This window comes from Phytophthora sojae, assembly GCF_000149755.1.
Source record: "Phytophthora sojae unplaced genomic scaffold PHYSOscaffold_15, whole genome shotgun sequence".
NCBI classification, from domain to species: domain Eukaryota; phylum Oomycota; class Peronosporomycetes; order Peronosporales; family Peronosporaceae; genus Phytophthora; species Phytophthora sojae.
In genome coordinates this window covers 100274-116618 of record NW_009258129.1, presented here as the reverse complement: position 1 = coordinate 116618, position 16345 = coordinate 100274, and the positions used below count along the sequence as shown (strand labels likewise).

Below are 16345 nucleotides of genomic sequence, written 5' to 3'. Positions count from 1 at the left end.
ACTCCGCACAAGCGCCAGGTTGACGAGCGTTCGTGAAACTATGATTGTCTGGCCCCGACAACACGCTCAGGACTACCTATTTTACTTCTGTCTATAATTCTTGAGATTTGACATGTTTTTCACGTTTCTCGAGAAGCTATTAGAGAACTTAGTAGAGTCGGGCCAGTGCTGCCCTCAATCTGTACTTACAGCAGAGCAAGGCCATAGGGCAAGAATAATTGCTAGCGTGAGGAGTAGTGTTGAGGACATGTTGATAGTGGTTGTATGAGAGGGATGAACAATTCTGTTGGTATGCGGCATCATATGACGAGCCCTACTGTGAACGAGGCGTGGTATTGCGGCAACGCCTTCGCCAGGACTTCCAGCGGGCGTTCGAAGAGCAAAGTTGTCTCTTGAATTGTCAGCGACCATTCCCGCCAGGAACACGCGTCCAGGAAGTTCCTGGACGCGCGAATGTTAAGATAAGACGAGCCGTGGGTTCGAGTGATAATAGTTCTTGCAGGAATTCAACGTTACAGATAATGCAGCGATTCCTGAGCGTTTCTTGTTGAAACAGGAACTCCGTTGAGTTTTTTGCGGGCGATGCCACCGAGGGTTTCAGATCGAGCATCCTGCCGAAAGGTCTTCAATCCGGGTCTCCCTTGACGACGTTACAAAGATTTAGAGCCAGAATAGGACTATCGTAGCCATTGCAGTTGTGCTGAAGTTAAATCATTCGTATCCATAACTCTTGTCTTGTACCCAACAGTTGTCGTTCGGGGCCTCATTGTTCATTTTGCAGGGCGGAAGTCGCGTCGATGACGCCCAATGAAGAATTGCAGACTAGCTCGGTCACTGAGACGGACTGGACGAGCGAGACTGAAGAACATGTGGATGGGAAGTCCTCTTCGGAGTACACCTTGAACATTGGCATCCACCGCTCTCGCGTTGTGATTATCTCCGTGATGTTGGGTGTTGTACTTGTGTGCGTGATGCTTCCTTTTCGTGGCGACGGGGTGCGAGTGGGCAAGTTTCGTTCGATCGATATGGATGCAGCGGAGCAGAAGCGAATGCTGGACAAGTACAACTCAATCTCCGGTACTCTGAGCGCTCTGCTGATGAAGCCACTTGATGTGTTCCTGACCATGGTAGTGTCCATGGTGGTCGTGTGCGTTTTTACAGAGTTTAGTATCCATCAGGAGAATCGACGCAGATACCTCGTAATGGCTGTGATTGGCGTGGTGGGCTATATGATGAATAATGAATAATGGCTTCAGTTCGCTAAACGTACAAGTGGTCTCCGGGCGCACTCATGCGCGCATTACGTCGGCGGACCTTACCAATGACGATTACGAAGGCCTACGCAGATTCAACGACCAGGATCTGGATGCCAACAAGTTTTTGATGACGACAAGGAACACCAGCTTCCGTGAAGACACGCCTGGTAACAGCGTGCTCAACACGATTTTGCGCAACTTCTTTCTGGGAATGGAGGAGGTTCCAGCTTGGTGCCCCAATACTAACAGCTTGTACTCAAATCCGTTCAAGAAAATTTTCGCTTACTACGGGGTTCCTTCACGATCGTGGCAGCAGCGCCTTCTTACCAAAGCAGTGGAGCCAACAGGTACTTTAAGCATGCCGATGAATGCTGCTGCTTCAGACCTTCCACTGGACGAGGGGCTTCCGATGAGTGTAGGCAACGCCACCAACCTTGCCGCGTACGCACTGGTAATGGGCAACGAGGTTTTGGGGTGGTGGAGCATGGAAACGACATTCTGGAAGGGGTTTGCTTCGGATTCTACTGACCCTCCAAGCAATCCTGTGGTCTTGGCAGACTACTTAAACTTGACTACGGGGGCATCCGCGAATGCGACGTTTGTAAGTACCATGCATGGGGTTATTGTCGACTACTTCACGAGAGCAGACAATGCTAGCACCTCAGATGAACTGGCCAAGCTGGAGTTTTCGCATGTCGACCTGTCCGACACTGTGGTGTTCGATTCTCTCACGATCGAGATCCCGACGCAAAAGCTTGGAGAACAAGAGGATAGTTCGTCAAGCTCGAATCCGTTTTACCAACTCGTGACAGAGGAGACGTGCAATACGCAGGCGTGCCTCGTTTCTGATATCCAAGAATTCATGTACACGATTACGAATTTTACGAATTCTACGTTGAATGACAGCACACCTGTTGAAGAATCAGTAGAGGCGGCGATCTACCCACGCATTCAGGCTGTCTCGATTTGTCTGAATGAAGCCGGTAAAGAAGAATTGACTATCGACCCCAAGTATCAGCTCGAAGGATTTGACGGAATGCTACAAGCTTGTAAGCAGCGCTCAAACACGTCCATGATTATCATCAGCCTTGGTAAGCGGGTGGAAGGGGACTCACTTTTAAAAAGTACTCGCACAGACTCGGAGGATTATCTCGTATCGAGCGACATGGTAAATGCTCGCATGGTGTACTCTCTCACAGTGGGGCGTCTTTCATGGATACCAGAGGACCTCTCTGACGTATATGGTGCGGAGTACGCTAGTGACGACGGCTGCTCTGCTATCCGATTTCCACTTGAGCAAGGCGATGATTCAATCGGTAGTGATATCCTGCTGGTCGGGAACAGTAATATCCCCATGGATTTACTTAGCCCAATTGATATTAATACAGACTGGCGTCTTGTGTCGTCGACACAGTGGAAAGTATTGGCAGCGACAGTTGACGTGGGGGAATTAGCCAACGAGCTCAAACCTGCGCAGATTATTCTGCCTCGCAATTTCAAGAAGACCGACTCGTATCTCACCACCTTGCAGGACTACGGAGGTGATTTTTGTAAAAGTGAGGTCGACAGGTATTTGAACCACATCGAGAAGAACCACCTGTACATCGAGCACACGCTTCAACCAGCGTACACAGCAGGGCTCTACTTTCTTTTGCAGAACGCTGTGGTACTTAAACAAAACACGTCCGACGCAGCTCCACCCTTTTCGGGGAACTACCAAGAAATGAACATCCAAGCATCTATCCCGAGGGCATGCATGACAGTCACGATCGTCGGCTCAATCTTCATGATGCTGGGCGGTATCATTATAGGTTTACGTGGGAAACATGGCGAGGCAGCGTTGCGTGACCACGGCACAGCAGGGACTGCCGTGGAGGCCATTGCAAACCGAGACAAGTTCCCACCAAGTATGCTGCGCTTACAGCTTCAAGATGCTTCGACTGGCGAGCTTGTTGATGTACTGTTGGATTCTCTTTACGTGGAGAATGTCGTCCTTGCGAACAAGAAAAATAAAACCCAGCAAATTGTTGTCGTTGGAAATTGGATTTCTCGCCTTGGCTTTAGTCCATACCAACCAAGGACTACTACCAAGAAGGAATCCTGCGACGATGCGGCATCTGAATCTACAGACAACACGAGCTCCGCTGATATTGCGTGAGCAACACATCTTTCGTTCTTTACTCTTCTTTTTCTTCATAACGAGCACAATACATTAATTGTTTTACCGGTATTGTCCCTCTCCACTGATGCTTAATACGGTGATTTACGCACGAGTGTTCACCTAGGGGTACATACTTTTTTTCCAGCTCGTTCAAGGTGCTGCTATGGTAATGCGCCACTGCACGGTTTTGCGCCAACGCATTTCCTGCGAGCAAGCCGTCAACCTCATGTTGACTTCAAGAACGGCTGCGGGCATCAATAAGAAGGTCAAGAAGGACCTGGTCTGGATAAAATATATGATGCCTGAGTTTGGTGGACGTACTTTCAATGCCAACTACCGTCTACCCTCGTGCCAAGCTCTTGCAAGTTGTCTGAATTATTGGTAGCTTCAATCTTGGCTCATGACAAGAACAAATAATACCTTCCGCCAACTACGTAGTGCTGGGTCTGATCTGCGTCATTCACAAGCAACAGGTTTTTGCTGCAAAGAGAGCCCAACGAAATGCCCACAAACGGTAGTTTTGAAGCCACGACTACAAGACCTCCAACATCGTCTTCCTCTGACCAACATCCGAGGAAGTTATTAGTCACCACCATTGCATGCACAACCAGGTAGAGAAATATTCATCGGGAGGTCACAGTCCGATGTGAGATCACCAGCACTCGAAGTCTAACGCTCGATGTTCGAGAAAGTGCGTGTTGCTGGGACAATTGTGACGGGAATCGATAATTAGCGACCAAGTTTGGAGGGGAAACACTGTGGTTACACCGGGTCGGAACGAGCAAACAAGCTCAGGAAGATAGTTGATGAATTCCCGGTTGTTCCCAAAGGGTCAGCACCCACGAGAAAAAAAAAAACTTTTAATTAGATTTTGGGTGCTGGCGGTAGGGACCCTTTGGGAACAACCGGGAATTCATCAACTATCTTCCTAAGCTTGTTTGCTCGTTCCGACCCGGTGTAACCACAGTGTTTGACTCGAGGAGAGATGGTGGTGGTGACTATCTGGTGCGCCGTCGCGAGTGTCGCGGGGAACATGTTCTCGGTGAAAGTGGATGAGGGCATCTCGGTGGACGACCTGAAGACGGCGATTCTGTTCAAGAAGCAGAGCACGATCACGTGCGACCCAGGCGAGCTTCATCTCTTCCTGACGTAGACGGACGACGGCAACTGGATAAGGGCGGCGTGGGTATCAGTGCCCACATGAAAGAGCTGGATAACGAGTATTCACGACTCAAAATATCCGGGTTGTCGGCAGCCGAAGTCGTGTCGGATAACCAAATCAATGCAGGGCTCGGCGAAGTTCACGATAGGCTTCACCGTGGGAAGCTTCACGAGCTTCCCACGGTGAAGCCTATCCGGATCATGGGCTCCGCCGAGTTGGACCAGTATAATACAGTGGCCGAGAAGCTCAAAGACTCGAAGGGGGTAACGGACCTGGTCAAGATCATCAAGACGATCCATGACGAGTTGAAGGTTGCCAAGCCCGCAGTGATGCCGTTTGTCGTGCTGGAGAACTCGTCGGGCACTGGCAAGACGCAGATGGCGTTCAACCTCCAGGCCACTGGCGAGTGCGTCGTCTTCCACGTGCTGTGTAGGAGCCAAGGGGAGGTCCGCCAACCTGTGTATGACGCCTTTATAAAGCGGTCGGAAGTGTTCCTCAGCTGCATCGAGACAGATGCGGAGAAGTTGAAAGCGGGCTCGATTGCTGATTTTCTCGGAGCACAAAGTCTACTGGTCTACGGTTTTATCAGTGCAGCGCTCCGGGGAATGGATGAGTTGTCGGGGTTGGAAGCCACGAGAGAAGACGTACAACGCGTTCTCGCTATGAAGACAGGCAAGCCTTTCGTCTTCTTCCTCGACGAATTTACTCGTGTTGACAATCTGGGGAAAGGTGAAATGGATCAGAGAAAGAAACGCATTCGGATGATGAGGAACGTTTTTCGATCCTTTCATATTATCGTGGTGATCAGTGCCACAAGTGGCTCCGCGCGCGATCACCTGGAGACAGGCAAAAGGCCGAGGACTAAGTCATTGCACGGGGAAACTCGGTGGTGTGTGGTTGTTCCGTCACTCCCAAAGTTTGTTATCACGAACGAAATGGAGTTGGATCCGTGGCTTCTGTGGATTCTCCGGCATAGTAGGCCTCTGTTTGCGTCTGCAGACCTGCAGTACATTGAGAAGAATCCATTTGGATCTAGTGGAAGGAGTCGAGTGGAGTATTTGGCGGACATGACGAACGAATTGGTGGGCCAGTTTCGTGGTTTGAAACAGACGTCACCAGCAGCAATTGGATTCGAACTCGGGCAGTTCTGCATGCTCTTGGGTGCTAGTTGCAAAGAGGTAGACGGAGGTGTGGATTTAATTGACGGCTACTGCGGATGTCTTCAGGAGGTGAAGCCTTTCACGCTGGTACTAAGTGCTACAAGAAAAGGATTGTTCAAACTGATCGAGAGTTCAGGGGAAACCTCCGAAGGCAAACGCATAGAGAAATGGGGTACTCGTTACAGATTGCCACTGCCTGAGGAAGACATGCTGCTGCATCTAACGCTGATGAACGACGAGCGCCTTCATACAGGAGGTGGACATGGTGAAAAGACGATTCGCCTACTGAAATCCGCAGTTCATGAAGAATGGCAAGAGATTAAAGTGCCGCACGACTTGAAAAACACCACACAGAGGTTTATGACACTGGAAGGGTTGGTGACAGCCGCAGTCGTTCTGGCAAGCCACCGCAGAGGCTTTTATGGAGTAAAGTTTCCTGAGTTTTTGGGCAGACTGCTGTACGAGCTGGGCGTTGAAAAGGACCTCAAATGCGTCAAACCTCTTCCCAAGCGCCTGAAGCAGAATACGATAATCCCATTTTTGTCGATGCCGAACACGAAGTGGCCGATAGAGTTTCTGCAAGACTGGCACGGCGGCGGTGCCATGTTTGCGAATATGCGTCGTACGACCACTGCTGAAGGCATCGACTTCGCGGTCCCCTGGAGCACGAGAGACGGCGATCAGGTGCCTTCGAACGGGAACGATACCGAAAACCAGAGCAACGTTTCCGTTTTCGAGAAGAAAATGATCTTTTCTGGTGAATGCGTGGATCGCGAGCCCTTTAATTTAGATGAGCTGAAAGATGTTCTGGCACATGTTCCGAAGTCCATTTGGTGGCGGTCCAAGAACTTCAGGGTAAATACTTTAGCAGAACAGAATGCACGGAGCCGACACGCCAATTAGGCACACCCAAGGACTCGGCAGCCAAGTGCACGGGGTCCACAAGAAACGTGCAAGTTGGCGTGTCATCGACTTCCAAAACAAATGCGTCTATCGGCGAGGTGGCTGCCGCACACGAGCTAATGTCGGCTTGTCAATATTTAGAGCACGTAGGCTTGCAGCACGCGGACTTTTACCAAATTTCACACAGTGGAGAGGTGGAGGAGTTCCGAGAGCTGATGGACGCAAAGGCTGTCGATGAGGGCTCGCGGAAAGGCGGCGTTCGTCGAAGTCGGAGCGATTTCAAGGAAGGGAATGTCGCGTGAAGCCGGACAGGCAGAGCCTACACTACTGCCGAAGAAGTCTCGGCTCATCGGGGACAATGAAGACGAAACGCTCTCTTCTACTTGACGATACAGTTGGGGTGGTGGGCCATCGGCGCAATATGCTCAGTTCGCATACCAGCATGCGCTGAATCGGGTGACACTGAGGTGAATGGATAAAATCCATGCGATAGTGGAAGTAGCTCAGAAAATTACAACTTAGGCAATCGTGGTCTTTTGATTTAATTGCAGCTTGGTTACAGTCTGACGCTGTGTCTTGCTGCCTTCTCCTGATGCGATGACATTGGGTTTTCTAACACAAAGTGACTATAACGATTTTTTGCTAGCATTATTAGAGTATTACGAATATCCGAGTTGACGTTCTAACTAACGCACCAACGATGATACATTACCCCCCGCCAACAACGAAGTGTTTGGTCTCATCTGCGGCATTCACTAGCAGCATGTTTTCGATACGAAGCGAGCCCAACGAAGCGTCGACGAACTTGCCCGTGACGCTATCTCGAAGCTTCAAGCGCAGCATAACAGGGGGGAATTTGTTTTGATTCGCGATGGCTTCTGCCGCCGTGTCCGCTGTACCGTGCTCAAGCAACTGAACTTCTCCACGCTTTCCCAGAAGAGCGATAATAATGCCCCCCAGCACCATGCCAACACAGCCCACCACCGTTAGTACCATATTCGTGGTTGGGATGTACGCTTGGACGTTCATCTCTTGGATATTTCCCATAAACGCCAGGGATATGCCCTCAGAATAGATACTAGCATTTGAAGGGAGGTATTTGACAACCACTGCGTCCTGGGAAATAAAGTAGAGCCCCGCTGTATATGCTGGCTGCAGAGTGTGCTCGATGTACAGGTGATTCTTCTCGATGTGTTTGATGTGCCCAAGAGCTCGCAGGTTTTGGACCCGTCTTGTTCCAGCATGTACGTGGTGAGACCCGAGTCGGTGTGTTTAAAATTGCGCGGTAGTGCAATCGGTGCTCGGCTAGAGTCAGTTTTCAGCTTTGCGCCTCTGGTTTCCTCGACAGTCGATCCACTCCGACGCACCAATTGAAAAAATAATTCACGTTCATGTTGATGGGACTGAGTAAATCCATCAGGATTCTGCTGCTACCGATAAGTAGTTGGTCACTGGTAGTTTCCAGTGGAAACCGAAGTCCGTCGCAGCCTTCTTCACTTGCGCATTCAACTCCATAAACGTCTGACAGATTCTGCGGCGTCCACGATAACCGCCCCACCGTCAGAGAATACACCATGCGCGCGTTCACTTAAGAAGCTTCGAAGGAGTCACCTTCGATACGCTTGCCAATGTTTACGATCATCATTGAAGTAGTCGAGCGCCTCGTGCAATTTTGGAGATACTGGTCGGGATTGTAGTAGTTCATATCCACAGCCAGATCTTCGGTTCCCTTATTGTTGAGACAGATTGCGAGTGCTTGTACACGTGGATAGATTGTCGTTTCGTTGCCGCCTTCCGTGAATTCCTTCGCCCCGTTCACGATACAGGCCTCCGGGTTGCAGTCGAGCCCCTTCAGCGTTTCGTAGAATGGGTTCGATTCTGACGAATTGTCCTCCTGCTGACCGATCTTTTGCGTTGGGATCTCAATTGTGAATGCATCGAAGACCACAGTCTCCGACAGATCCAGACGCGAAAACGCCAACCTTGCCAGCTCGTCAGTGATGTTCGCATGACCAGCCTTCCCGAAGTAGTCGGCAACCACCTCTTGGACGTCACTGACAAAAGTCGCGTTTGCAGATGACCGCTTCGTTAGATTCAAGTATTCGGCCATGACGAGCGGCTTGGAATATTTGGTGGTCTTGAAGCCTTGACTGCGTGAGCTCCATACCTCGTCTTCCTCCGACCACCAGCCGAGAAAGCTGTTGCTCACCACCACCGCATAAACAACCAGGTTGGTCGCGATAGAAATATTCATCGGGAGGTCATCGTTCGATGGGAGGTCTCCAGCACTGGAACTCATGGGGAAGTCCATTGAAACAGTGGGTTCCAACGCTCGAGAAAGCGCGCGTTGCTGCCACGATCGTGACGGGAATCCGTAGTAAGCGACAACATTTTGGAGCGGACTTTTGATGGAAACACTGTGGTTGCACCAGGTCGGAACATTTTCCGTCGGGGTGAACAAGTTGCGTAAGATGGTATTGTGCACACTGTTACTGGGTGCACTCTCGCGGAATTTGGCGTCCCGTGTCGTCGTCAGTAAGCGATCGCCATCTAACGGCTGAGTATTATCGTGCACATTCTCCACCGATAGGTCGGACGAGATGATCCTCGGACGGATTTTACCAGATACCACTTGGACATTCAGTGCACTAAATCCCGTGTTCATCAGGTACCCCACGCCCCCAATGACGCCCATCGCCAGATATCTGCGACGATTTTCATGATGAATACTGGTTTTGGCCGCTAAACACAAGAAGGCCACGCTCACCACCATACTGAGGAACACGTCCAGAGGCTTGGATACCAACACGGTCAGTCCGCCGGAGATGGAGTTGTACTTGTCCAGCATCTTCTTCTGCTCTGCGGCGCTCATCTCATCAGCTTCGAACGAGTCGACGCGTAGACCTTCACGCGCGAACGGTAGCATCGTCCCGATAAGGAGGCAGGCCATCAAGAGCGAGCCTACCACCGCTCGAAAGCGATGAACGCCGATGTTGAGCTGGTAGTCCGAGGCGTGTTCCTTTGTCTTTGTTGACTCTGGGAGAACACTTGCTCGGTCGGACTCGCTCAGTGACTCAATGGTGTTGGGCATGGCTGTGCTCGCTGGTTGGCGATATGAAGAATGACTCCGCTTGGTTATCGTGAAGCGAGCATGTCAAAACGGATCCCTGATTTTCTCATATCCCAGATATCATTATCAAAGCACAATCGGAAGTACATACACAAAAATTTTCTAAAAGGCGTTCGCCGCAAGTCATATCATTGCCATTCCCGCCACGAATTGCAGACATCGATGCCGGGGACTGCTCAGCCTCAGAGCGAGATCGACACGAGTGTTGCAGCTGAATCGCTAGAGCTCCAGGATGACAAGACCCTCACTGACTACACGCTCCACATTAGGGTTCATCGTCTTCGAGGCTTTGGTGTTTCTCTACTGATGACTCTCGTGCTGGTCGGTGCGATGCTGCCCTTTGCTCGCGATGGGATACGCCTAAAAACCTTCCAAGCGGGGGACATGGAGCCTCCACGACAGAAGGAAATGCTGGACAAGTACAACTCCATCTCCGGCGGACTCACTGTGTTGCTGACCAAGCCTTTGGACGTATTTCTAAGCATGGTGGTGACTGTCGCTCTGCTCTGTATTGCGACCAAGTACAGTGTTCACAATGAAACTCAACGCAGATACGTCGTTATGGGGATCATCGCTGTCGTGGGCTATTTAATGAACACTGGCTTCGTCGCCCTCAACGTTCAAGTGGTTTCCGGTCCGATCCATCCCCGGATTATCTCGGCCGACCTCGCAGTGCAGAATGTGTACGATGACACGCAACAACTCGATGGCGATGGGTTATTGACAACCACGATGAACACAAACTTCCGCGAAGATAACCCAGGTAACAGCGTGTTAAACACCATTCTACGCAACTAGTATTTGTAGATCCAGAAGAAGTCCCGACGTGGTGCAACCACACCGACGACTACCCAAATCCTTTCAAGCACGTCGTGGCTAGTTATGGCTTCCCCCCGCGAACGTGGCAGCAGTACGCGCTCCCTCGAGCGGTAGAGCCGACTGCATCATTAAATTTGTCGATGAGCGCATCAGCAGCGGATGTTCCACCGGACGAAGACCTCCCTATGGACCAATCTGTCGCTACGAACCTCATTGTGTACGCTTTGTTGGTGAGCAACAGTTTTCTCGGTTGGTGGGGAGCTGAAGACGAAGCATCGACGCTTAACACGAAGGTTGATCCTACAGGAACACTATCAATGGCTGAGCATTTCAACTTGACAACCCGCTCATCATCGAATGCGACCTTTTTGAGCGATGCTCACGCGGTGATGGTTGACTACTTCAACAAGGCGGAGAACGCTAGCTTAACTGATGAGCTGACGACAGTGGAGTTTTCCCGGGTTAACGTAACGGAGTCGATTGTATTTGACGCCATGACTATTGAGATTCCTACAGAGAAGTTTGGTGATCAAGAGGATAATTTGTCGAGCTCGAATCCGTTCTACGAAACACTTCGTGACTATTTGTGCAACGCCGAAGCCTGCCTCATGCCGTACGCGGAGGAGTTTACGGCGGCTGGAACGACAACGACAGTGTATCCACGCGTGCAGGCTCTTGCAATCTGTCTAAATGACGCGGGCGGGGAGGATTTGGTCGTGGACTTCAGCTACTACCAGTCGAACCAACCGTTGCAGTCGTGCAAGCAGCGTTCAAATTCCTCCATGGTCATCGTAAGCGTCGGTAAATGCATCCAAGGTGACGCGTTTGAGGCTGCTTCGGGTGTGTTAAATGAAGCTAGCCGGGTCGTGAATGCTTGAATGGTTTACTCTCTGACTGTGGGGCGTTTGGCATGGACGGACATACGAGACCTTGAATGACACGTACAACGCTGCGTGTGCTAGCGCGAACGGCTGTTACGGTCTGCATTACCCTCTTGAAGGCCCTGGGAATACATCAGCAAGCAGCTTCTTGTTAGTCAGCAATGAGAGCGTTCCAATGAATCAGCTCAGTCCTATCAACATGAACCGGTATTGGTACGCTGTTGCGTCGACTGTTGAGACAAGGGGTGCAGGGTTACGTACCGAGACTCGAACAGCTCTGATTGTTCTGCCTCGGAATTTCAAGACATTGAGTACGTCACTTGCCGACTACATGAATGAAACTGGCTGGAAAAACTGCGAGATTTTCATCGACAAGCACGTTAACAACGTCGAGCACACGCTGCAGCCAGCGTATACGGCTGGTTTATACTTCATCTTACAGAATGCGGTGGTGATGAAGCAACTGCCTTCGAATGCGAGTGTGTACGCTACCAAACGCTCCAGGACATGTACGTCCAAGCGTCGATCCCGACTACGAGTTTGCTGCTGGCTGTTGCTGGCTGTACCCTCGTACTTCTGGGCGGTATCATCATTGTTTTAGTTGGTAAACACGGGGAGGGAGCGCTGGATAAACACCGGACGTGGCGGAAGCGATCGCGAACCCAGAAAAATTCCCCCCGTTGATGCTAAGCTTACAACTACGGGACGCAACTGGCGGTGGCATTGTTGCTAATTCGCTGGGAACATTGCGCGTGGAGAATGTGGTGCTTACCAATGTAGCTGATGCCACACAACACTACGTCGTTGGGTAAAGGGTGAACTCATCATCAAAATTTATGACAAACGTTTTAATTTCTCGTCTAAACCCTGCAATTAGTTACGTGTTCTACAGTCTCCTCTATTTTGTAGTGATAGCGAATTGTTGGGGCTTGTCTGTCTTGTGAACGAACACAACGTTGTCCACTCGAAGCGTCCCGATCACAGCCTCCACCATCGATTTAATACCACGATCTCGCACCTTCAAACGCATCATGATAGGCGGTAAAATTCCTGATTTTCAATCGCCTGCACCGCCTCGCCGACTCTATCAACTCTTCCTTGTTCTGATGATCGCCATGGTAATTGCACCCGCAATCAAGAAGATGTAGCCGATAACCGCAACGATGAGACTTGTCGTAGGGATCGACGGTTGTACGTGCATGCCTTAAATATTCTCCCAGAAATCCAGCGATGGTTTGGCAAGAGTGTCAGTCTCATCAGACGATAGTTCATTGCGCACTACTCTTTTCTCGAAAATATGTTACAATTTAGTGGTGTACGCGGTCCGAAGCGAGCGCTCGATGCATAGGTTGTTTTCCACAAGATTATCGAGGTGATCATCGATGCAGATCTCGGAAATCTTCACGCCTTCGCGACGTATGTACGGCGCCCCAAGCTTCCCCTCCACACCACCGCCTCTAAAACCCTCTACCTATCACCAACGCATATGCCGCGAGATCCGTGGCAGTAGGTACATTCATAAGGAGTCTTGCGTCCGCTTCAGCTGCATTTATCGACAGAGTTACCGATAGAGTTTGCTCCACAGCTTTCGACAGCGGTCGAAGTTGCCACAACCGAGGTGGGAAGCCATAGTTGGCGAAGCCACTTGTCGGCATCGGGATAGTTTTTACTTCTGGAGCACCACGTCGGAACCGCCTCCGGTTCATCGATCAACGTGTGCATAATAGTGTTAAAGACGCTGCTCCCAGAGGCATGCTCACAAAGCCTGTAATCCCACGGTATCGCAAGGAACCGAATGCGATCCAAACACCGTATTTCATCGTTTAAAATTCTCCGCAGTAATGGCGGCTAGGATGATTCTTTGGTGAACTGCACCGGGCACGACGTGTAAGCTGAGAGTATTGAAGCCCGTGTTCATCGAAGTGTCAGACCAAGCCAACTATTACCGTGACGATACATTTGTGTTGGCTTTCAGTACAGCACTGTACTTTGTAGCTGTACCCAGGAACGCAACCGCGACCACCATACTCAGGAGATGTCAAGGGGCTTCATCTACAGTGAGGTCAGAGCCCCCAATATCCTGTTGAGGTCATCCGGCAGACTCTTCTGCTCGCCCGCGTCCCGCTCGTTGGGCTGGAAGATGTGAATTTCTATCCGTCTCGAGCAAAGGGCTGAAAAGCGCGCACGCCAGCGGCCCTGACCCAGCGACCCACACGTTCGATGAAGGCGAATATTTAACGGATAGTTTGGAGAACCTTTCTGGCTCACGTCTAGGGTGGACTCAATAAACAACTGCGTCCTCGGATTCTTTCGTGCTCGATATTACAAAGTTTGCAACCTGACAAGACCGACAGTGAAGTGGAGCTCAACTTTACGGCAACGTGCCGCGAACACCGCGAGAACGTCAACAGAGCAAGTCGTAGCCAACCGAAATTATGCTGTAGCCATTCGTCAGTCTTCTTAGTCTTGAATTGGTTGGTTTCACAACGGTTTCAGTGAATAGTCTTCTCTTAACGTTCTGGCGGTGCTGCGAAGATATACCGATACTTGGCTTGGGATTCATTCATTGTGCATTTTGCCAGCTCACAGACGCCGCAATGCCATCCACGGAAGAGTCGGAGAGCGGCTCCGACAAAACCAGCAGCACTGAGGTGACGCTAGAAATCCCGGAGACTGTCAAGACCACTGAGACCTATGCTCTAAGTGTTGGGGTTTATCGATTTCGAGCAGTGTGGGGGTCAGTGGGCTTGGCTGCTGCATTGCTTGGAGTGATGCAGATCTTTGCGAACAATGGGGTCCAGGTGGGGTCTTTTCGGTCCGTGGATTTGGATCCTGACGGCCAAAAGGAGCTTCTGGACACGTACAACGGGCGGTTGGCCAGTCTGACCTCGACGGTCATGAAGCCACTCGACATCTTTCTGAGTATGTTGGTCGCTGTTGTGTTCCTGTGTCTAAAGACGAAGTGGAGCGTTCATTTCGAAAGTCGGCGGCAATTCGTGGTGGTAGCGATCATCGGCTTGGTGGGCTACTTGCTGGACTACGGGTTCAACTCGTTGAATCTGCAGGTGGTTCCGGGGGATATCCAACCGAGGATTATGCCAGATGATCTCGCTTTGCAAACTATCGTGGACGTCGCTCAAGAACTTAGCGTCGATGGCTTCTTGGTTACAACCAAGGACGCTAAGTTCCGAGAAGATTCGCCCGACAACAGTCTACTTAACACCATAATGCGCAACTTGATCATCGCTCCCGAAGAGGTTCCAACGTGGTGCAATGACTTTGACGCCTACTCGAGCCCGCATAAGAATGTCATGGCCAGCTACGGCTTCCCAGCTCGCCCATGGCAGCAGTACGCTCTGTCGAAAGCCTTAGAACCCACCGGGTCTGGAAGCTTTCCTATGACGACTGCAGCAGTGGATCTTCCACCAGACCGAAACCTCCCCATGGATGAATCCGTAGCTACCAACTTGGCGGTGTACGCTCTGCTTGTAAGCAACAGCTTCCTCGGGTGGTGGAGAGGTGACAACCAGGCATGGACATTTAGTACTGCCGTCCACAGCACTGGGACTCTTTCGCTGGCCGAACACTTCAACTTGACAACCCGCTCTTCGTCCGATGCAACTTTCCTTAGCAACGCGCACAAGGTTATCGTCGACTACTTCAGCAGAGCCGAGAACGCCAACACGACAGATGAGCTCGCGAGAATTGAATTTTCTCGAGTTAATCTCTCCGAAATGATCGTGTTTGACGCACTGACCATTGACATCCCGACGCGGAAGTTCGGCAAGCAGGAGGATAATTCCTCAGCCTCGAACCCGTTTTACGAGCCTGTGAGCGACTATCGGTGCAACACGCAAGCTTGTGTTCTGGAAAAGTACGAGTACATGCTCCAAGATGGGACAAATAACGAGCTGGAAACGACGATTTACCCCCGTGTGCAGGCACTGGGCATCTGTCTGAATGCTGCTGGAGGCGAAGAATTAGTCGCAGATTTCAGCTATTACCGGCCGAACGAAGTCTTGCAAGCGTGTGAACAGCAATCAAACTCATCCATGATCATCGTCAGTGTCGGCAAACGCGCGGAAGGTGACTCGTTTGAGCCGGCTACAATGGTCTCGGATGCAACTGCGAGCGGTCAACTCGTCAACGCTCGAATGGTTTATTCACTCACTGTTGGACGGCTTTCGTGGTCTCCTGAACACCTTTCAGAGGTATTTAATGCCGATTGCGGAATGGCTGACGGGTGCTATGGAATCCGCTTCCCACTCGAGCAAGCGGACACTTCAAACGATAGCGAGGTCTTGATTGTTAGTAACAGCAGCATCCCGATGAATCTGCTCCGCCCGATCAACTTGAACAGTAATTATCAGAGTTTGGGCTCGTCAAAATGGAAAGTGTTGGCGTCGACTGTTGAGGAAAATCGAGGAGCGGGGCTACTAACGGAGACCAGACCCGCGCTTGTTGTTTTGCCGCGTAATTTCAAGAGGGTTGAGTGGGACCTTGAATCCTTCATGCTGTCTGATGGACTGATAAGTTGTGAGAAGACCATCGACAATTATCTGAACAACATTGAAAAGAACCACCTCTACATCGAGCAGACACTTCAGCCAGCGTATGCCGCCGGGTTCTTCTTCATCTTTCAGAACGCGCTGACCTTCAAGCAAGTAAATGTGACGGACAAATCTTCAAAGAAGTCGCTGGGTTTTTCGGGAAATGTACAAGAAATGCTTGTCCAAGCCTCCATCCCGCCCCTCAGCTTTGGTATCGTAGCGCTTGGCTGCTTGGTAATGATCGGGGGCGCTGTCATCATTGCTTTGCACGGTAAACGATGCGAAGAAGCGTTGCTCAAGTACAGTACGGCAGCTACGGTGGT

The 16345-nt window shown here is 50.7% G+C and overlaps 5 protein-coding genes across 5 annotated transcripts; 4 read left to right on the top strand and 1 right to left on the bottom strand.

Moving 5' to 3' along the window:
• Positions 1-797: 797 nt before the first annotated feature.
• On the top strand, positions 798-3414 carry PHYSODRAFT_307463 (hypothetical protein; the record flags this gene model as incomplete). Its single annotated transcript, XM_009540254.1, has 2 exons — positions 798-1147; positions 1257-3414. The coding sequence occupies 2 exons, from the start codon at positions 798-800 to the stop codon at positions 3412-3414; spliced, it is 2508 nt and encodes an 835-aa protein (XP_009538549.1).
• A 1203-nt stretch (positions 3415-4617) lies between these two features.
• PHYSODRAFT_532978 (hypothetical protein) lies at positions 4618-5397 on the top strand (the record flags this gene model as incomplete). Its single annotated transcript, XM_009540253.1, has 1 exon — positions 4618-5397. A coding segment is annotated over one exon (780 nt), but the record flags the coding sequence as incomplete, so codon positions are not given.
• Positions 5398-8230: 2833 nt separating this feature from the next.
• Positions 8231-9733, bottom strand: PHYSODRAFT_341894 (hypothetical protein; the record flags this gene model as incomplete). The annotated part of the gene is made up of 1 exon (XM_009540252.1): positions 8231-9733. One exon carries the CDS (start codon positions 9731-9733, stop codon positions 8231-8233), a length of 1503 nt encoding a protein of 500 aa, XP_009538547.1.
• Positions 9734-9934: 201 nt separating this feature from the next.
• PHYSODRAFT_341893 (hypothetical protein) lies at positions 9935-11469 on the top strand (the record flags this gene model as incomplete). The annotated part of the gene is made up of 2 exons (XM_009540251.1): positions 9935-10535; positions 10586-11469. 2 exons carry the CDS (start codon positions 9935-9937, stop codon positions 11467-11469), a joined length of 1485 nt encoding a protein of 494 aa, XP_009538546.1.
• Positions 11470-14069: 2600 nt separating this feature from the next.
• On the top strand, positions 14070-15432 carry PHYSODRAFT_251535 (hypothetical protein; the record flags this gene model as incomplete). Its single annotated transcript, XM_009540250.1, has 2 exons — positions 14070-15346; positions 15414-15432. The coding sequence occupies 2 exons, from the start codon at positions 14070-14072 to the stop codon at positions 15430-15432; spliced, it is 1296 nt and encodes a 431-aa protein (XP_009538545.1).
• Between the last annotated feature and the right edge of the window lie 913 nt (positions 15433-16345).